Source organism: Rhinolophus ferrumequinum, chromosome 11 (genome assembly GCF_004115265.2).
Source record: "Rhinolophus ferrumequinum isolate MPI-CBG mRhiFer1 chromosome 11, mRhiFer1_v1.p, whole genome shotgun sequence".
Lineage (NCBI taxonomy): Eukaryota > Metazoa > Chordata > Mammalia > Chiroptera > Rhinolophidae > Rhinolophus > Rhinolophus ferrumequinum.
Window position 1 is genome coordinate 88,005,418 of NC_046294.1, and position 20,732 is coordinate 88,026,149.

Consider the following 20,732-nt stretch of genomic DNA (forward strand, 5'->3'; position numbering starts at 1 on the left):
CAGCAGGTTCCCAGTGAGGGAACCAGCAGGGAAGCTTGTGAGCTGAGGCCGCAGGATTAGATTTGCTTTAGGAAGCTCATGCCCTCGGCATTAGGGAAGATGAGGTGAAGGGCCAGAGGGTGGGGCAGGGCACATTAGGAGGTTACAGCAATGATCCAGGATCCCATGACTCGGGCTTGAAGTGACAGCAGGGTGAGGCAAGGTGACAGCCAGCCATCACCGTCTGAGCTTAGTAACTGTGTGACCTCCCCTTTGTGTCTTCTCAGGCTTGCTTTCCAGTACGTCAGTTGTAGTGCCTGAGCAGTGTTTGCCATGAGACGAGATGGCCCAGGCCCTATGCTTTCCCTTGACTGCCCCGTCCCTCCCACCGGAACGGTCACCTCTGCTCTGTTACGTTGCCCACCTCCTTCCTGCCACCCCTGCTTCCTGATACTAAATACTTCCTTCTTTCAAAAAATTTTTTATTATGGTTAAATAGATATAACACAAAATTTGCCATTTCAACTGTTTTAAGAGCACAACTCAATTTAATTTACATTACATTTGCAATGTTGTACAATTATCACCATCATCTATTTCCAAAACATTTTTTATGATCCCAAACATACATTCTATAACCATTAAGCAATAATTCCTCAGGCCTCTTTCCCCACTGCCCATGGAAACCATTGTTCTACTTTCTGTCTCTGTGAATTTGCCTATTCTAGGTATTGCATATAAGTGGAATCATTTAATATTTGTCCTTTTGCGTCTGGCTTATTTCATTTAGCTTAATCTTTTCAAGAGTCATCCACGTTATAGCATGTATAAGAATTTCATTTCTTTTTTTTTTCTTTTTTTTGACTTTTATTTATTTTAAGTGTGTTTTTCCAGGACCCATCAGCTCCAAGTCAATCTAGTTGTGGAGGGTGCAGCTCTCAGTGGCCCACGTGGGAATCGAATAGGCAACCTCGTTGTTAAGAGCACTGTGCTCTAACCAACTGAGCTAACCGCTGCCCCCAGAATTTCATTCTTTTTAAAGGCCGGATAATATTCCATTGCACGTATACACCACATTTTGTTCATCTTAGAAGTGGAATTGCTGGATCACGTGGTAATTGTTTGTTTAATTGGAACCACCAGACTCTTTTCCACAGCAGCTTCACCATTTTACATTCTCACCAAGGGTGCACAGTGGTTCCAGTTTCTACACACTGTCCACAACACTTGTTATTTTCTGGGTTTTTTTTTTTTATGTATAATAGCCATCCTAATGTTTATGAAGTGACGTTTCATTGTGGTTTTGATTTGCATTTTCCTAATGATTAGTGATGTTGAACTTCTTTTATGTGCTTATTGGCTATTTGTATGTTTTATATTTTCTTTGGAGAAATGTTTATTCAAGTTTTTTGCCTATTTAAAATTTATAGTAAGTTTTGAACTCAGGAAGTGTGAGTTCTCCAACTTTGACCTTTTTAAAGATGTTTTTTGCTATTTAGGGTATCTTGCAATTCCATATGATTTAGAAGGTCACCTTTTCCATTTCTGCAACAAACGGCTGTTGGAGTTTTGATAGAGATTGTGTGGAATCTGTAGATTGCTGTAGGTATTATTCGCATCTTAACAATAATAAACCCTCTTACCCATGAACTTCAGATGTCTTCCCCTTTATTTAGACAGTCTTTAATTTCTGTCAGCAATGTTTTGTGGTGTTCGGTGGATAAGCCTTCATCTTCTTGGATAAATTTATGCCTAGGTATCTTATTTTTTAGGTGCTATTGTAACATGGGATTGCTTTTAAATTTCCTTTTCAGATTGTTCTGATTGTATGGAAACTCAGCCGATTTTTGTGTGTTGATTTATACAACTTTGTTGAATCTGTTTATTAGATCTAGCAGCTGTTCTTATGGATCCTTTGGGATTTTCTATCTAAAGAATCATGTCATTTGTGAATAGATATATTCTTCATTTCCAATTTGAGAGTCTTTTATTTCTTTTTCTTGTCCTGTTACTCTGGCCAGAACTTCCAGTACAGTGTTGAATAGCAGTGGTGAAAGTAGGTATCTTTGTCTTGTTCCTGATTTTAGGAAGACTCTTTCACTCTTTCACCACTGAGTTTGATGCTAGATGTGGGTTTTTCATAAATTCCCTATATTGTACTGAGGAATCCCCTTCTATTCCTACTTTTTAGAATTTTTTTAATTATTATTATGCAATGGTGTTGGATTTTGTCAAAAGCCTTTTCTGCACCCATTAGTAATCATATGGGGCTTTATTCTCCCCTTTGTAGCATGTATAAGAATTTCATTCCTTTTAGATGCTGGATAATATTCCATTGCATATATGGACCACTTTTTGTTCATCCATTGATCTGTCAATGGACACTTGGGTTTCTTCTACCTTCTAGCTATCGTGAATAATCCTGCTAGTGTGGTGTATTACATTGATTCATTTTCTTATATTGAACAACCTTTGAATTCTTAAAAAAAAAAATCTCACTTGCACAGTGTGTAATCTTTTTGATATGCTGTTGGATTTGGTTTGGTGGTGTTTTGTTGAGGATTTTTACATCAGCTGCATAAAGGATATTAGACCGTAATTTTCTTTTCTTGTGATGGCTTAGTCTGACTTAGGCATTAGGGAAATTTATAGAATTAATTAGGACTCATAGAATTAGTTAGGAAGTGTTTCTCCTCTTCTACTTTTGGAAGAGTTTGAGAAAGATTGGTGTTAATTCTTCTTTAAATGTATGGTAGAGTTTGCCAATGAAGCCACTGGTCTTGGACTGTATTACAGTTTTCCACTTTCCAGAGAAACAGAAATAAAAGAGAGAGAGAGAGAGAGAGAGAGAGAGAGAGAGAGAGAGAGAGAGAGAGAGAGAGAGAGAGAGAGAGAGAGAGAGAGAGAGAGAGAGAGAGAGAGAGAAGAGAGATTGACCTTAAGGAATTTGTTTACATGATTGTGGAGGCTGGCAAGTCCAAAATCCACAAGATAGGAGAGTAAGCTGGAGACCCATGGAAGAGCTGCAGTTCAAGGCAGTGTGCTGGCAAGATTCCCTCTACTTCTGAGGAGGTTGGTCTTTTTCTATTAAGGTCTTCAAATAATTAGAAGAGGTCCACTAACATTATGGAGGGTAATTTACTCAAAGTCTACAGATTTAAAGATTAATCCCATCTAACACATACCTTCACAGAAACATCTAGAATAGACTTTGACTAAATATTAGGGTACCTTGGCCTAGCCAAGTTGACACATAAAACTATCCATCAAGTGGAGTTTTCTTTGTTGGGAAGTTTTTAATTTCAATCTCTTTACTTGTTATAAGTCTGTTGAGATTTTCTATTTTTCTTGTATCAGTTTAGGTAATTTGTGTGTTTCTAGGAATTTGTCTATTTCATCTAGGTTATCTAATTTGTTGGCATACAATTGTTCATAGTATTCCCTTGTAGTTTTGTAAGGATGGTGGTAATGTCTTCATTCTCATTTCTGGTTTTAGTTATTTGTGTCTTCTGTCTTTTTTCTTGGTCAATGTTCTTTTTTTCTAGCTAAAAACTTGTCAATCTTGTTTATTTTTTTCAAAGAACCAACTTCTGGTTTCATTGATTCTCTCCATTGATTTTCTATTCTCTGTTTAATTTATCTATGTTCTAATCTTTATTATTTACTTCCTCTACTAACTTTGCATATAGTTTACTCTTCTGGTTCCTCAAGTTACTGTAAAGTTAGGTTATTGATTTAAAGTCCTCCCTTTTTTTCAATGTAGACATATGCAACTATAAATTTCCCTCCAAAAATTGCCTTTGCTGTGTCCCATAAATTTTGGTATGTTAAGTTCTTGTTTTCATTTATCTGTAAGTATTTTCTAATTTCCCTTGTGATTTCTTCTTTGACTCTTTGTGTTGTTTAATTTCTACACTTGTGAATTTTCCAGTTCTCCTTCTGTTATTTATTACTAGCTTCATTCCATTGTGGTTCAAGAAAATATTTTGCATGATTTCAATCTTTTAAATTTTTAAAGAATTGTTCCTGTCCTAACATACGGTCTATTGTGGAGAATGTTCTGCATAAATGTGAGAAGAATATGTACTGTGTTGTTGTTGGGTACAGTTCCATATACATCTATTAGATTTAGTTTTTTTTTTTTATAGTGTTCAAGTCTTCTATTTCCTTATTGATCTCTGTCTAGATGTTCTAGCCATCATTTAAAGTGGTATATTGAAGTTTCCAACTATTATCATAGAACTGTCTACTTCTCCCTTCAATTCTGTCAGTTTGCTTTACATATTTCTAGGCTCTGTTATTTAGTGCATATATTTATAATTGTTGATCTTCTTGATGAATCGACCCTTTTATCAATATATAATGTCCTGCTTTGTCTCTTGTAGAAGTTTTTGACTTTAAGTCGGTTTTGTCTGATATTAGAATAGCTATCCTGGTTCTCTTTTGGTTATTATATTCATGAAATATCTTTTTACATCCTTTCACTTTCAATCTATTTGTGTCTTTGGATCTAAAGTTAGTCATTTATATACAGCAGATAGTTGGGTTATTTTTAAAAAATCCATTCTTCCAATCTTTGCCTTTTAATTGGACAGTTGAATCTTCTGCCATTTTGCTATTTTCTTCTGCACGTCTTATACCATTTTTGTCCCTTATTTCCTCCATTACTGCCTTCTTTTGTGCTTAGTTGTTGTAGTGAACGATTTTGATTCCCTTCTCATTTCCTCTTGTGTATATTTTTAGTTGATTCATTTGTAGTTACTATGGGGATTACTTAATATTGAGGGTATTACTTAATATCCTGACTTTATAATAAGCTAGTTCAAATTGATAGCAACTTAATTTCAGTAGTATACAAAAATTCTGCTGCAATAAATCTCTGTCCTTCTCCCCTTAAGTTATTATCTTTGTCATAAATTACATATTTACACATGTGTGCCCAATAACATAAATTTATAATTATGTATACTACATTTGTCTTTTAAATTCTCTGATATAAGCAGTGGAGTTATAAACCAAAAATACAATGATACTGGCTTTTCTATTTGCCCATGCATTTACCCATACTGGAGATCTTTATTTCTTCATATGGCTTGAGTTACTGTCTAGTGTCATTTCAACCTGAAAGGACTGACTTTAGCATTTCTTGTTGAGCAGGGTTAGTGGTACAAACTCCCTCAACTTTTGTTCATCTCTGAATGCCTTAGTTTTCCCCTCATTTTTTTCCCATTAGTTTCAAGTATACAAAACAATATAATAGTTAGACATTTATACCACTCGCAAAGTGATAACCCTCCTCCCCCAATCTACTACCCTTCTGACATCATACACAGTCATTACATTTCCACTGTCTCTATTCCTTATGCTGTGCTCCACTTCCTGTGAATATATATACAAACATATATATATATATATACACAAATACATATGTAAATATATATAGAGATAAATATATTTATACATTATAGTTGATATTTATCAATTGTAGTTGATATTCATTATCATTCAGCTTCAGCTTCAATTTTTCCCCTCATTTTTGAACGACAGTTTTTCCAGATATAGAATTCTTGGTGAACTTTTTATTCTTTTAGCACTTTAAATATGCCTTCTTGGTGGGATAAGACAAAAAAAATTACAAGGCATACTAAAAAGTAAAAAAGAAAACAATTTGAAGAGACAGAGAAAGCATCAGAATCAGACTCAGATATAGAAGGGATGTTGAAAATATTACACTGGGAATTTTAGAATAACTACAATTAATATGCTGAGGGCTGTAATGGAAAAAGTAGACAACATCCAAGAACAGATGGGTAATGTAAGCAGAGATACTGCTTTCTGATGAGAACTTTGCAGTTAATCTTATTGAAGATCCCTTGTACCCGATGAGTCATTCCTCTCTTACTGTTTTCAAGATTCTCTTTTTGTCTTTGTTTTTCAACAGTTTGATTATACTGTGTCTTGGTGTGTCTCTGAGTTTCTCAGACTTGGACTTCATTGGGCTTCTTGGATTTTTAGATTCATTTATTTCCTCAAATTTTGGCCATTATTTCTTTAAATATTCTTTCTGCCCCTTTTTTTGTCTCTTCTACTTCTGGGACTCCCAAAGTGGGTATGTTGGTCTTCTTGATTGTGACTCAAAGGCCCTTTTGATTCTGTTCCCTGGCTTCTTTCAAGATTTTTTCTTTATCTTTGATTTTCTGCAGTTTGAATATGCTATGCCTCGGTGTAGATTTGAGGGCGTTTATTCTGCTGAGTATTCTCTGAGCTTCCTGGATCTGTGGTTTGGTGTCTGCCATTAATTTTGGGAAACTTTCAGTCATTATTATTTCAAATATTACTTTTGTTCTTTTGTCTCTTCTCTTTCTGATATTCCCATTAACACATATGTTACGCCTTTTGTAGTTGTCCCACAGTTCTTGAATATTCTGTTCTGTTTGTTTCAGTGTTGTTGTTTTTTTGCTTTGATTTTGAGTTTTAGAAGTTTCTATTGTCATATCCTCAAACTCACTGATTCTTTCCTCAGCTGTGTCCCGTTCATTAGAGAGCCTATGAAAGGCTTTCTTCGTATCTGTTACAGTGTTTTTTATTTCTAGAATTTTTTTTATTCTAAGAATTTCCATCTCTCTGCTTACATTACCCAACTGTTTTTTTATATTATCTACTTTTTTCATTACAGCCCTCAGCATATCAATTGGAGCTACTTTAAAATTCCTGATGTAATAGTTGCAACATCCCTTCTTTATCTGGGTCTGGTTCTGATGCTGTCTCTGTCTCTTCAAACTGTTTTCTTTTTTTACCTTTTAGTATGCTTTGTAATTTTTTGTTGAAAACTGGACATGATATATTGGGTAAAAGAAACTTAGTACTGGTTCTTGTAGAGGTTTTGGAATGTGAGTTTTTGCTCTGGTAAGTTGTGATTCTCTGTATTCACCTGTCTGTCTCCCCAATTTTGGGGGTAACAGTTTTCTCTGTAACCTCAATTCTCTGACAGATCTAAGAGTTGTTAAATTTTGGTTGTTCAATTTTTTTTTTGGTCCTTTTTCAATTTTTATTTTAAAGTTTTGAAGTTACAAAGACAGCAAATTCTTCCCGGCACAAATAACAGTTGTTTAAAAAAAAGGGGGGGGGACAACGCGCAATTGCGCGTTTTCCTATTTTATGAGAAAGACGACTGTACAGAATTTTTCTCCCAGCTCCCGGGGGTGAAACGAAGTGCTAGCTCTAGATAGGTATATACACATTTACACGCACACAGACCTAGCTCTGTAAAACTACTTAGCAATTCAAAATCGACTGCAGTTTGTCTTACTGTCCACTCCCCGCCCACTACCCCTCCCCCATCTACCACTACTTAGAAAAGACTCAGAAGTAAAGAGGTCGGGAGGTTTTTAAGTGGTGGTGGCAGGGCTGGAGCCCCACGAGACTACCAAGCAAAGCCACCTCTTATACGTAAAGAGCCAAAAACCAAGGGAAAACGAAAACGAAGTCTTCCTACGATACAATCCAATTGTGTGGAAAAAACCCAAATTTCAACAGGGCATACTGAGGCACTTGACTGACTGACTCCCCACCCTTCCTCCAAAGTTTCCACTCCCATTTAACAGACTTTTGGAAGCCACAAGGACACCCCCCCCCCATGGCTAGTTTCCAGCTGAGAGAAGCCACAGCTTCTGAGACCAGCTGTCACATTGACACGCCCCCCACCCTAGCCCCTTCCTTAGGACAATAGGGAGGAGGCCACATGGCAGACTAAGAGAAGTGAGAAGGAAACCGGATTTGGACCCCCAACCCCAATGCTCACTTGAGAGATGGAAGTCAGGCCAGGGAGGGTTTATTCCACCTCCCTCCTTTGCATCCAGCTGCTGCCACCCCTTCTCCCCGCCAAGGCTCTGAAACTCACAAGGGTTGCTCAACTTAAGAAAACTAGCTCCTCTTAAATATACTCCTACAAACCATATAATTCTTGGGCTCCCTCTCATCTAGCCAGAACAAGCTGCCTTCCCGATTTCCACTTTTATCTTCATAGCAAACAAACCTCCCAACTAAAAACACAAACCCACCCCAAACCCTAAACCCATAAGTAGATTAATAACAAATTAACAAAACAAAATATAAGTACATTCTCATCATTACAGAGATGAGACTGCTGTCGCTGTCCTTGCACAACCGGTTAAGGAAAAATGAACTATTCCCTAATTTCTGAGGAATCCAAATTCTGTCTCTTACAAAGTCAGAATAGAAAGGGGCAAGGGGCTACAGATGAGTAAGAGAAGAAAAAAGTATTTACAGAAAATAGGAGACAGACAGGAGTGTCCACAAGAAAGGCTTCACTGTCACTTCTTCTTGCTGGCCCTCTTGGCACTGGACTTGGCTTTGGGCTTCACTGGTTTGGCCTTCTTAGGCTTGGATGCCTTGACTGGCTTGGCCTTGACAGTCTTGGGTTTTTTGGTTTTCTTGGGCGTGGCAGCCGGCTTCTTCTTGGCCTTCTTGACTGGGGTGGCTTTGGGCTTCTTGCTAGGAGCTTTGGAGGCAGCCTTCTTGGGCTTGGCTGCCTTCTTTGGCGTGGCCACCTTCTTGACTTCCTTCTTCGTCTTCTTGAAGGCCACTGACCTCTTGGGCTCGTCGCTCTTGGCTAGCCGGAAGGACCCCGAGGCACCCACTCCTTTGGTCTGCTTGAGGACCCCGGTGGTAACCAGACGCTTGATGGACAACTTGATCTGGGAGTCAGCGTTCTCACCCACCTTGTAGTGGCTCTTGATGTACTTCTGGATGGACTGGCGCGAGGAACCAGCGCGGTTCTTCTCCGCCTGGATGGCAGCCACGATCATGTCTGAGTACTTGGGGTGGTCTGTGGACTTCTTGGAGGCCTTGGCCCGCTTGGGCTTGGCCGCAGGGGTGGACGTGGAGTTCTCGGTCATGGTGGCCTGCCTCGTTCTGCTGTTGAAGAAGGCGCCTTCAAAAGGGCCAGCCCCCGTCCGAGGCCAAGGAAATCCTGACTTGGGATCGGCTCTCGCGCCCCTGACTCCCAGGCCAGTGCAGAGCCCGGCTCTCGAGGACCTGGTTAGAGTCGTGGGAGGACTTGCTGCGCCGGGTCTGCTTTGCCCAGACCCGCCGGATGATCGGTCGGTCTCGGCGCCGGGCTCCGGCTCAGGCTCTGGTTCTTGCCGCCACCGCCACCACCACCGTTCCCACTGCCTCTCTTTTCCCAGCTCTGCGTCTGGCGCTCGGACGGCGCATCCGGGTATTTAGCGGCGGCGGGCGGACTGCGCCTGGTTGTTCAATTTTTAAACTGTTGTTCAAACATAGTGAAGGCTTTCAATCTGCTTACATGCTGGACAACAAACTGAAAACACTTCTTTTTTTTTTTGTAATTTCTATTTCATTATTGACATATTTTTTTTTATTTGGTGCAACATTGTCATTGCACTTTCCTTTACTTCTTTAAACACAGTTTACTTTAGTTCTTTTAACATATTTATAATAGTCACTTTGAAGATTTTTCTTTTAAATCTGACCTTTGGTCATTCTCAGGCAGTTTTTCTTCTCTATTTTTTCATGTCATGCACTCCTATGTCTTTGTATGTCTCATAATTTATTTTGTTGAAAAATGGACATTTTGGATAATATACTGCAGCAAATGTGGGTACTGGCTCTCCGCTGTCCCTCCCTCTCTATCCTAAACAAGGCTTCAAAAGGGCAGTGTTTGATGTTCTGACCTCACCTTCCTTTCCAGCCCTGGGCCATGGTTGCTGGACTCAGGCTGGGTAATTTCAGTATTTGTAAGCATCTCAACAGAACAATAAAGCATTTGGAGTATGTGTTTGGGAGACCAAGTTGTGTGGGGCACAGGGTTGGTGTCCGTGGGGTAGCAGGGCTGCTACGTCTTCCCCACAGAGCAGGATTTTCCACCCAGGGCCCAAACTATGACCTCCATGTCCCTACTCTGCCCCCACTCCACTATGACCGAGGACTGGCTTGGTCATAGGAGGGCATGGGGTCTCCAGGGATGGAGGATGAAGAGACAGAAGAAGGTAGGGACTCATGCACAAGTTTAATGAGGCAGCAGCTGGAGCCAGAGGAGGAACTGAAGGCAGACGGGGCACTGAGGCCCATCACTGTGGCAGGAAGCTGAGCAGGAGGCTAAGCAACAGGGCAGCTGCCAGGCAGTGGGGCTCCAGGAAAGCTGTCTGGGTCCCTGAGCTCAGCCGGTCACCGTAGCGGTCCAAGAGCATCAGGACCACTCCATTGGTCCAGCCAAACCCCTCCTGGAGAGAGGCATGGCCAGTGGGGCAAGACCTTTGGGGAAGGTGCTTGTAGGGGGGTATGGGATTTCTACCCAGACGCTCTGGCCCTGCCTAGCCTCAGGAGTACCAAGGAGCACCACTCAGCCTCCTCCCTGGGGACCTACAGCCTAGAGAGGGGAGGTCATGGTGAGCTGGGAGAGCCGAGGCCCATAGTTCCCTCTAGGTTGTTGGCCCACTCACCTGAACTTCATACTCCCCTCCGCCACCCGGCTGTCCACCGTTGCTGATGTCATACTGGGGACAAGAGGGCAAGCTCTAAGGTCAGTACTACCCCCAGCCCACGCATCCCAGCCCTCTAGGGGAAGCGAGAAAAAGGAGCCCCTTTGGGAGAAGCTGCTCTGGTCTGCAGTGCCCAAGAATAGCCACTGGGTGCCGCCACTGTCCCTGGGCCTGGACTTTGCAAAGCCTGACAATTCCAAGTCACCATGGAGAGGAAGACTGGTGGGACGGGGCTCAGGGCCAGCTCACCTTCTCGTACATGGCTGACTTTTGGGAGTAGACATCAAAATTGGTTCGGATCCAATTCTGCGCCAGCTGGAAAGCCACTTCCTGGGTCCTGGGTGAAGGAGACTTGGCCAGACCTAGACCCCGCCCCGAGGCAGGACACTGAATCTCCAGAGCCTCCATCTCAGGCGGAGCAGAGGCCCAAGCCTCACTCTCCTCAAGGAGGGAAAGAGGGCCCTAAGACCTCCTTCCGGGAGCCACAGGCCAACCTGCTCTAATCCAGGGCGCAGGTTTGGAGGGAGAAGACGGCCGATTCCCCTGACGGGTGGGAGTGGACGTAAATGTTCCGAGTGGGAGGCCGAGAGAGCAGAGGAGTCAGAGAGAGGCCCCCACATCCTTCGTTCACACCTCCCTAGTACTAGGGAGGCCGACCCTCTACACCCACAGGATAAGGCCCTGGATATGCCCAGCCCTGCCTCCTACCTCTGATGACCAAGTCCTGCAGGGGGGCCCAAGCATTGGGGAAGTCCCACTGCTGGCCTGTCTTCCAGAGAGAGGTCGGGATCCCATACTGGTAGGTCAGGATCTTGCTGTCCTGGAAGGTTCCAGACATTACTCTGACTGTGGGTGGGGGCTGGGCGGGGAGCCAGGAGGCTGGGCCCTCCTACAGCCACATGTCCCTTTCCTGGCCTTCTCTTCTTGGCTCACAGCTGCCCCCTGGTGGCTGCATGGGGACTCAGGCTAAGACTCGGGGTTGGAAGCAGGAGGAAGAGGCTGTCACTTGCCAGAAGTCACTGCTCAGAGTCAGGGAGAGAACAGGTGGTCCTGTGCCTAGTGTACCAGCCTGCCATCTGCCCCCCTTACCTCCAGGTATTTGAGAGCCTTGTCCACGACACCTGGGTCAGAGAAGCAGCCAGCCCAGAGAGGAGCGAGGTTGGATGAGTAAAACTCTGGGGTCTTTCTGTGCCCACGGTTGTAGTTGAAGAAGACACCTGTCTCCACATCAAACAGGATGGCCTTCAGGGCAGTGAAACACTGTTTCTGCAAATTTCAGTACTTCATAGTTTTGGAGTCATTTCTGGGGTGGCATTAGTTTAGATGGAGTAACCAGGGTTCCTTACCTTGGCCTTTAACAAAGAGCTCTAGAGCTATAAGAATTTTATAAAGAATTTCTGAAAAAGAACAGGGCAACATCTGCTTCTATCTCCTCACCTCCTCCCTGAAGCCCTCCCAGCCTCTCCCCAGGCAAACCTAGCCTGTCCTGCCACCTCCAGCCTGCCCAGTCTTCCTCAACACCACATGGTAATTGCTCACTCTCCTCCCTGAGCTCCTCAGGCCAGGACCCTGCTCAGGAATGATCACTGCTACTGCTGATGGTGGCCCAGCCCTGTGAGCAGCACAGTCCTTTCATTGGCACTTTCTCTCCTGTTGTCTGAGGCTCAGAGAGGGCAATGGTTTGTCCAAGCCTGCACGGCACCTGTCCTCCCACCCGGCCTCCCCGGGCCCTGGCACCCACAGGCAGAGTGGTGTTCTAGGCTCCTTGGCTGGTGTGGGCTGCTTCCCCCGCCAGCCCCCACTCCAACAAACCCAAGCCCCATTCCATTGCTCCCCTCAAAACCTCTCTCCCACTAAAACCACACTCACTCATACAGAACTGTCAGGAAAGGAACAGAGCAAATACCTGTCATGGACACACGGCAAGCCCCCCTCTGGTCCGACCTTGCTCTCTCTCGGCCACGTTCACCCACATCTGCCTTCACTGGGGAAAGGATGGGCCAGAGAATGGGGGGCCCTGTGTCTCTGGGCCTGGCTTGCTGGTGGCAGCAGAGATTTGGAAGACAAGGGGAGCCGGGAAAAATGGTCCCCTACCTGGGTCCTAGTAGTGGCAGCTGCTTGGTGAGCACCTGCTGGTGCCGGGCTGAGTGGTCAGGGCTCCCACACACCATCGCACTCAGTGGGGACTCCAGAGGCCCACATGTGGGGGTGAGCAGACCAGATTCCCAGAGGCCCAGGCCTTGATCAAGCCCACAGAGCTGGGCAGTAGCAGAGCAGAACCCAAGCCTGGGTTGACTGGCTCCAAAGCCTGCAGCTGCCTCCACTGCCCCAGCCCCCTCCAGCCTCCACTCCGTGGGAAAGTGGGGGGTCTAGGCTCCCTGTGCCCACTCTCCTGACTGTAGGTGAAGCCAGAGGTCCTCCGCCACCCTGAGCGGTTCTCTCTGATCTACTCACAACACCCGTTCATTGTGCCCGGCGGGCGCTTTCTCGAGTTCTACTACTGGTGTAGTAGCCAGGGGCTTCAGGGACGGGAGTGGTGGGGAGCCCAGGGCCAGCGGGTGGCCTGAGCATGTCGGGGCACCCTGTGACCTGAGTGTGCAGGGCAGAGGGCGGTGCAGGGATGCCTGAGCTGTCCCTTTTCCCAGGGACTCCTACTGGGTGATGGAGGGTCTGCTCCTCTCTGAGATGCCGGAGACGGTGAAGGGCATGCTGCAGAACTTCCTGAACCTGGTGCAAACGTAAGAGGGGGCTGGGCACCTCAAGGCCGGGGTGGAGGAGAAGCAGGTGCCATGGGCTCGGAGCTGGATCGGCCTTGGCTCTGGCGGCTGGGCGGGGGCATGTCAGCAGGCTTCCTTCTCTGCAGCTATGGACATGTCCCCAACGGGGCCCGCGTGTACTACCTGCAGCGCAGCCAGCCCCCACTCCTGACCCTCATGATGGACCGCTATGTGACTCACACCAACGACATCGCCTTCCTACGGTGGGGACCCCCCTGCCTGTGCTTCCCTGCAGGCCCCCCACACCTGAGACCTCCCAGGGTGGGACTGGGGAGCTGTGCCCGGGCTGAGGTGGTGCGTGGCTCCACCCCAGGGACAATATTGGGACCCTAGCCTTGGAATTGGACTTCTGGACTGAGAACAGGAACATCTCTGTGAGCTTGGGGGAAAAGAGCTACGTCCTGAATCGCTATTATGTCCCTTATGGGGGACCCAGGTGAGGAACCTCCTGGCCAGCATTTGAGTGTCACCAGGTCCCTGGGCAGGAGGGCAAGTGACTTAGCCCCACCTCTCTGATGGATGGTGACTGTGGGGATGGGGGCCTATATTCTCAGGAAGGGAGTTGTGATCTGTGCTCTGGGGGTCGTGTAGCCCCAGGCCTACACCACCCTCACTCAGCTCCATGCCACTTGGCCAGGCCACAGAAAGACCACATGAAGTCTGTAGCAGTGACTGACCAAATTGGGAGAGGTGGTGGTCAGGCTGGTTAGGCTGCTCTGTGAGGCATCCGTATTCTCTGGGGGTCCAGGGCCTGCCTGGGGCAGCAGAGACCTAGAGGACAAAGAAGCAGGGAAGGTACCACCATGATTAGAGTCCAGGCTCTGCAGTGAGGGGGACAAGAGAGCTCTGTCCTGGCAAGAGGAGAGGAGGAGCCGACAGTTGCAGGATGCAGAGGAGGGCAGACCACTGTGGGGCTGTTTCTTTGCAGCTTGGCCACCAGCCTGTGCACCACGGTGCTGCCCCCTCCTCCCAGGGCAGGGTCCACCACTTGCCAAGGGTTTGGAACTAGAAAAAGGTGCCTCAAGTCCCCTCCCCCAACTTTGCTGCTCAAACCACAGCCACCTGTGAATCAAAACCACCTCTTTTTTTTTAACCCTCAGTTGCCTGAAAGCTGTGCATGGTGGAGGATGAGTCACAAGCACTGGCTGCACACACAGCGGATTCCGCGCACTTGCTCTCAGGCTTTGCATGTTTCTGCATTTCTGCCCATGGCAGCACTTTTTGCAGAAAGAGTTTAGAAGGTGCATCTGGGCTAGGCCAAAGCCTTCTGCTATTGTCTGTGGCTGCCTCTGCCTACCCAGGCTGCCCAAACTCTTGTTGTCACTTCAACCACTGTGACTTCCTCTCCAGATGGCAACAGGGAGCAGGGTAAGGGGCTCCCTCATACCCACACTGCTGGGCAGCTCCCTGCTAGGCTAGTGGTTCACTGCCACAGCGCAATATCAGCAAAACTCAGAAGCTCCCAGCTGACCCCTGAAGTCACACACCCTTTCTCCTGCACAGGCCCTGCAACCAATGGGATTAAATGTTTGCTAACCTTCCTGGGAGATGTTCTAAATCACAGCTAGGTCCCAGGAGAACCCCCCACTGAAGATGTGACTATGTCATTACGGGCGTGTACCTTTGGGCAATTCATTTCACCATTCCAGGTTACTTATGTATAAATGGAAGGCTTTGCTCTCTAATCGGGGTTGCAAAGTCCAGTACACAAATGGGTGAAATATATTGGGGTAAGGGAACTAACAGTACAAGGAGGGTGATGCATGGTGGGCCCATTTTGAGGAGTGAACTGGAAGTGCATTCCTGTGGTTAACTAAGGTAATGTGGGGTCCTTATTTGCTACATCTTTCAATTTTTCAAACTAAGGTGTAAATTCATATTTTTATGTAAAATATCCCAATGGTTAAGTGTTGCAATGTCCCAAATTCTGACGGTAAATCTCAGAGTGATTCCAGTGTGCATGTGAGGAGTGGTGAGGATGAGACCTGACTCCACTACACAGCCTCCCCTTCTCCCCTTCTGTTCAGGGCCCCACCCTTGAATGAGGACTCAGCCTGGGATGTTGATTCTCAACTGTTTGGTGATGCTTTACATTGAGATACTCTGTACATTTTGAGATCCTTATAAATCCTCTTATAAATCCAAAAGAAAAAGAATAGTGTTACACTTGGAAGACATCTACAGAATAACTACGGATGGTTGATAAACATGTGTTTGATTATTTTTCTCTGGATCAGGCCTCAGCCCACAGGAGGCAGCCTGTTCCCCCTAGAGTGTTGGTGCCCTGACCTCCTTGGATGTCAAGGCCTGAGTCTCAGCACTTAGCTTCTCTGCTCAGACTCTTTTTTTAAAAAACTTTTATTTATTTTAAGTGTGTTTTTCCAGGACCCATCAGCTCCAAGTCAAGTAGTTGTTTTAATCTAGTTGTGGAGGGTGCAGCTCACAGTGGCCCATGCGGGGATCAAACCTGGCAAACTTGTTTTTAAGAGCACCACCCTCTAACCAACTGAGCTAACCGGCCGCCCCTGCCCAGACTTTCTTAACACTTTTACGACCAGGTGCATCATCAGTGGGAAAAACAGCACTTTAAAATATCTACTATTTAGCTTTGATTTTGCAGTGAGGTTGCAGGCTGTGTGGGGGCAGGACTGAGAAGAGATAAGACAAGAGATAGCTCAGGCTTTTCTTAGTTCTGTTATTCAGCTCTGGGCCCAAAATAATGCCCTCACTCAGCAAAACCCCTGCATCTTACTGTCCCTGCATCTTACTGGACCCATCATCCTTGGAGGGCAGCTGGCTGGGTTTGGCGTGAGGTTTCTCATTATCCCTACGCCAAAGTATTTTTTAAGAAAGAATTACTAATTTCCTTCTCAGTGTCTATTCTCAGTGTGACCAGTGTTTTAAAAACGCTGATTTCCCATGCTCCCCTGTAGTTAGGGGTGGCCAGGGACCCACTTTTGACAAATGAGAGGTAAGTTAAAATCACTGGAAAAGGCTCCTGTAAAAGCTCCTAAAAGGAGGTAAGACTCAGCCAGCTTTGCACTTTGTCCTTTGCCCTCCCCACTCCTTCCTGCTTTGAGCACAGATGAAGTGCTTGGAACTGCAGAATGCACCTTGCAACCACAAGGCAATGAACCTGAGGCTAAAAACCACATGCTTAAGATGGAAGAGCAGAAAGATGGAGAATGACTTCATCCTCCACGGCACCTTTGAGTCACGACAGCCCATTATATGAGAAACACAAAGCCACTGGTTTTCAGATTTCTGTCACTTTTCACTGAATGGAGTCTCTAACAAGTCCTTCTTCTGAGGCCTTCTGGTCAGTACATTTTCCTTTATTCCCATTACATGTCCAGCAATATTCTAATGTCACAGTAATATTGTGGTGCTCCTACCTGCCTGGCCTAATGTCAGTCTAGCTCTGGGTGTGAGGGGCAGATCGATCTATCTATCTATCTATCTATCTATCTATCTATCTATCTATCTATCTATCTATCTAGCTATCTAGCTATCTAGCTATCTAGCTATCTAGCTATCTAGCTATCGTCTATCTATCATCTATCCTCTATCTATTGCCATATCAGATGATGCTAAGCAGATGCACTGATCACCTTTCTCACAGCCTTGTCGTATGGAAATCCACTCCAGACCCCTGGGCTTCTTATCAGTGTTGGAGCAAACAGTTCCTGGAATCTCCTTGGGCAACAAGGCCAGGATGGTGGGTGACTGCTAGCTGGAAAGTAACAGTTGCAGCTTCTGAGTTCTAGTGATGTTCTACTATATTTCATGACCTGACTACAAAGTATTTGCTTTACAATGATCTGTTAAACTGCCATACACTTTCCTGTATAGTGTTTTCATTCATAATAAAATCATTTGAAATTTGAAAAATAGTCCATCTGCCTGCTTGGTTTGGCTCTTTTGGACAGAAGGGGCTCAGGGGCCTGCGACCGCTATAGGTGGGACTGGGTATTGAGCCAGCATGTGATGCAGCTTCATGCAGCAGAGCAGGTGCACAGGCTGGGCTCTAACTGATCCATGGAACTCTAATACAAAGCTAAGTGTCACTCATTCTCTTCAAATAGCTGCACACCTGCAGATAAGCAGTTTCTGTTGTGGTGAGAAGTAGTCAAACAAATAAAAGGGCAGGTGAGGAACAAGCTGGTCTTTAATATGACAGCCCTTCACTGCTGTGAAACTCCTGCCCCAGTCTAACACCTCCCACACACTTTGCTCAATCAGTGCTACATGCAAGTGCAGGAACTCAGGCCTTCGGGAGCACCTGTGCGGAAGCACAGAGTCATCGACCTGCAGCCCCCACCCCACCCCTGGGACTGCCTGCCTTTGACCGCTGAGGCCAAGGCTGCCTCTGAGTGTGGGCTCAGATACTGACCCTAGTTCTGCCACATTTGGTCTCCATGAGTGCAGGCAAGTAATATGACCTCTTTGAGCCTTAGTTTCCTCATTCGCAAGTGGGGATGATAATATCTCTTCTAGAGGGTTGCAGGAATGAGATGATGTGTTTTAGATATGCAGATAGTCAACTGAGGGTAGCACCTGTTTTGTTAACGGGTAGAGATGCCTCAGTTAATTTCATTCCAGCAGCTGAGGGGCCAAGAGAAGAACTGTTCCCTCCGAGTGGCCTTATATCACATAACTGACAAACTTTCCTGAGGGATTGACAGAAGGTATGCTTAAGGTACCGCCAGGCTTCCCTAGAAGAACCTCCTTGTCAGCAATCACCACAGGGCTGCTCCTTCAGGACTCCTCATGCTCTTAACCTTGTATGACACAACACTATGGCTTGAGGTGGGTCAGTGTCTGAGACCACACTGGAAAGTAACACTCCAGATTTTCCCATAGAAGGCAGCCTTTAGCACTCAGCTTCTGAAGGCGCTTGTTAATAGCGTCGATTCCTCAGGTGGTTTCTCTGCCCTTCCACTCCTTCGGATTCTTGCAAGACGATGTGGTTTGGTCAGCCTGGAGAAGGTGGGTCTGGAAGGATCTTCTGACTTTGCAACTTGCAGGCTCTGTTCCAGATTTGGCAAATAAGTGAAGGCTGCTCAGGCACCCTCAGGGGAGGAGCTTATTCTTAGGGTGGAGCCTCATCAGTATGTGTAATGCAGACAGGCCTACGACAGGACTCCTACTTACCAAGCATACAAAATATCTTGTTCCTTTAAATTATGAAAAGCTCAAAGTATTTTGAAAAGTTTAGAGTGCAATAATAAGAAACACAAGTACGAGGTCAGATAAAAAAATACAGTGAATGTTTAAATTAAAAAATTTTTTTTACAATTTATTACAATAAAAGACACGTTGCCATTAATCCCCCTCAAAATACTCCCCCTCACTTTGAACACACTTTCCCCATCATTCTTGCCACTTTCTGAAGCAGTTCTGGAAGTGGTGAATGTACATAACATAAAATTTTCCATTTTCACCATTTGTAAGTGGTATTAAGTACCTTCACATTGTTGTGCAATCATCACCACTATCCATTTCCAGAACATTTTCATCTTCCAAAATTGAAACTGTGTGTCCATTAATCAATAACCACCCTCATTTCTTTCTCTCCACAGCTCCTGGCAACCACCATTCCACTTTCTGTCTCTATGAATTTATGGTTCTTCATATAAGTGGAATTATATAATATAATATTTGTTCTTTTGAGTCTGGTTTATTTCCCTAAGTATAGGGTCTTCGTGGTTCATCTATATTGTAGCATATGTCAGAATTTCCTTCCTTTTGAAGGCCGAATAATATTCCATTATTTGTAAAACTACATTTTGTTTATCCATCCATCTGTTTGTGGACATGGGTTGCTTCCACATTTTGTCTGTTGTGAATAATGCTGCTATGAATATGGGTGTACAAATATTTGTTCAAGTATTTGCTTTCAATCCCAGTAGTAGAATTCCTAGATCATATGGTAATTCTATGTTTAATTTTTTGAAGAACTGCTATACTGTTGTTCATATTTTAAGATCTTATGTACAGGGTATTGTACTGTAGCATTTGCAATTTGCTGCCCCTTTTTTTCTTTTTTTTCCTTTTTTTTTTTCTGCTGGTATGTGTCTGAGATTTAGGCATGTTAAAACATGGAACTAATCTGAGAAGCAATGTCTTTTCTCTTACAAATTTAAGTATTGTTATTATTTGGACTTATTTTTACCATCTTATTTTGGTGTTGTTTGTTTATTTGTTTGTTTATTTTCCTTCCCTTGTTTCCTACTCTTATCAAATTTATTGAGTCTTTTAATTATTTTTTTCTAGCTTTAGCATTCATTTGTTTTCTTGGAAATTATAGGTTTTACTCCTATTCTTTAGTGCTTATCTCTACATCTTTTCACATGCACACTAACTCTAAAATTAATCAGAAAAATAAAAAACGATTATCCTGTGAAGGAGGAAGGGCCTTTGTAACACTTTAACTCTGATCACCCTTTCCATCCTCCCTATTGTCAACCAGCATTTCAGAGCTGCCTTGTTTTCAATTCATCATCATCACTGACGTAGTTCCCACAATCAGTGCTTATATCCATTTACCTATTTATTTACTAATTTGTTTGCCCTTCATTACTTTTTACATCTCACTCCTTCCAAGTTCAATTTCTTTTCTCTTAAAATAAAGGTGTTAGCAGCCCTAACACCAACAATATGTTATGGTAAACTCTATAGTCTTCATCTAAAAGGTCTTTATTTCATTTTCACTCTTTGTGGTGGATTGTCAACATAGATGGCCACCAACAGTTTTGTCCATCTCTGTAATGCACATGTCACTTCTCCCATTGAGAGGTGCAGTTTATTTCCCCTCCCATTAAATGTGGCCTGGCTTTTTGACTTGCTTTGACCAATAGAAAGTAAAAGTGACACAATGCCAGCCACATCCTGGCTTAGTTCTGAAGAAGCCTAGACGATTCTACTTTCACCATCTTGGGATCCAGCCACTGTGAAGCTAAATCAATTGCCCTACTGGAGAGAGAGAGAGAGGCCCTGGAAGATGACAGACAACAAAGGGAGAGAGAGAGGCCCAGCCAGCCCCCAGTTATTCCAATACCTTCAGCTGAGGCACCACACAGGTGAAGCTATCTTGGGTCCTCCAGTCCTAGTTGAGCGACCCCAGTCGAAACACCATATAAAACATGATGAACTATCCCCAGTGAGTCTGCTAAATAACCAAATTGTAAGCAAAGAAATGGTGCTCATTGTTTTTAAGCTACTAAATTTTGGAGAGTGTGTGTTATGCAGCAATAGATAACTGAAGCACTCTTGAATTAGTTTTTGTCAGAACTTTGAATTTAGCATTCCACTGACTTCTGTCTTGTATTGCTGTTGTTGGGAAGCGTGCTTTCTAATTGTTTTCCTTTGTCAGGTGTCGTTTGATTTTCATTTTTAAAAAGCTGAGATATAATTGACATATAACATTGTATTAGTTTCGGGTGTACAATCT

At 44.5% G+C, this 20,732-nt stretch overlaps 3 protein-coding genes across 3 annotated transcripts; 1 reads left to right on the plus strand and 2 right to left on the minus strand.

Moving 5' to 3' along the window:
* Positions 1-7,749: 7,749 nt before the first annotated feature.
* On the minus strand, positions 7,750-9,191 carry LOC117031277 (histone H1.0). The gene has a single exon (XM_033121782.1). The coding sequence runs from the start codon at positions 8,895-8,897 to the stop codon at positions 8,313-8,315; it is 585 nt and encodes a 194-aa protein (XP_032977673.1). The 5' UTR covers positions 8,898-9,191; the 3' UTR covers positions 7,750-8,312.
* Positions 9,192-10,015: 824 nt separating this feature from the next.
* Positions 10,016-12,673, minus strand: LOC117029791 (trehalase-like). The gene is made up of 7 exons (XM_033118966.1): positions 12,597-12,673; positions 12,476-12,486; positions 11,592-11,719; positions 11,211-11,322; positions 10,752-10,864; positions 10,464-10,517; positions 10,016-10,244 (listed from the first exon to the last, which is right to left on the minus strand). Exons 1-7 carry the CDS (start codon positions 12,671-12,673, stop codon positions 10,092-10,094), a joined length of 648 nt encoding a protein of 215 aa, XP_032974857.1. The 3' UTR covers positions 10,016-10,091.
* On the plus strand, positions 11,941-14,155 carry LOC117031278 (trehalase-like). Its single transcript, XM_033121783.1, has 5 exons — positions 11,941-12,116; positions 12,905-13,005; positions 13,148-13,240; positions 13,366-13,482; positions 13,593-14,155. The coding sequence occupies exons 3-5, from the start codon at positions 13,164-13,166 to the stop codon at positions 13,717-13,719; spliced, it is 321 nt and encodes a 106-aa protein (XP_032977674.1). The 5' UTR covers positions 11,941-12,116; positions 12,905-13,005; positions 13,148-13,163; the 3' UTR covers positions 13,720-14,155.
* Positions 14,156-20,732: the final 6,577 nt, after the last annotated feature.

Bases quoted from the DNA above. Each gene is read 5' to 3' on its own strand.
- LOC117031278 (XM_033121783.1), top strand. From the start codon at position 13,164: ATGGAGGGTCTGCTCCTCTCTGAGATGCCGGAGACGGTGAAGGGCATG. The intron at 13,241-13,365 runs GTAAGAGGGGGC...CCTTCTCTGCAG, and splicing joins TTCCTGAACCTGGTGCAAAC to CTATGGACATGTCCCCAACG. The intron at 13,483-13,592 runs GTGGGGACCCCC...GCTCCACCCCAG, and splicing joins AACGACATCGCCTTCCTACG to GGACAATATTGGGACCCTAG.
- LOC117029791 (XM_033118966.1), bottom strand. From the start codon at position 12,673: ATGGTGTGTGGGAGCCCTGACCACTCAGCCCGGCACCAGCAGGTGCTC. The intron at 11,323-11,591 runs GTAAGGGGGGCA...GGAACCTTCCAG, and splicing joins AGGCTCTCAAATACCTGGAG to GACAGCAAGATCCTGACCTA. The intron at 10,245-10,463 runs GTGAGTGGGCCA...GCCTCTCTCCAG, and splicing joins GAGGGGAGTATGAAGTTCAG to GAGGGGTTTGGCTGGACCAA.
- LOC117031277 (XM_033121782.1), bottom strand. From the start codon at position 8,897: ATGACCGAGAACTCCACGTCCACCCCTGCGGCCAAGCCCAAGCGGGCC.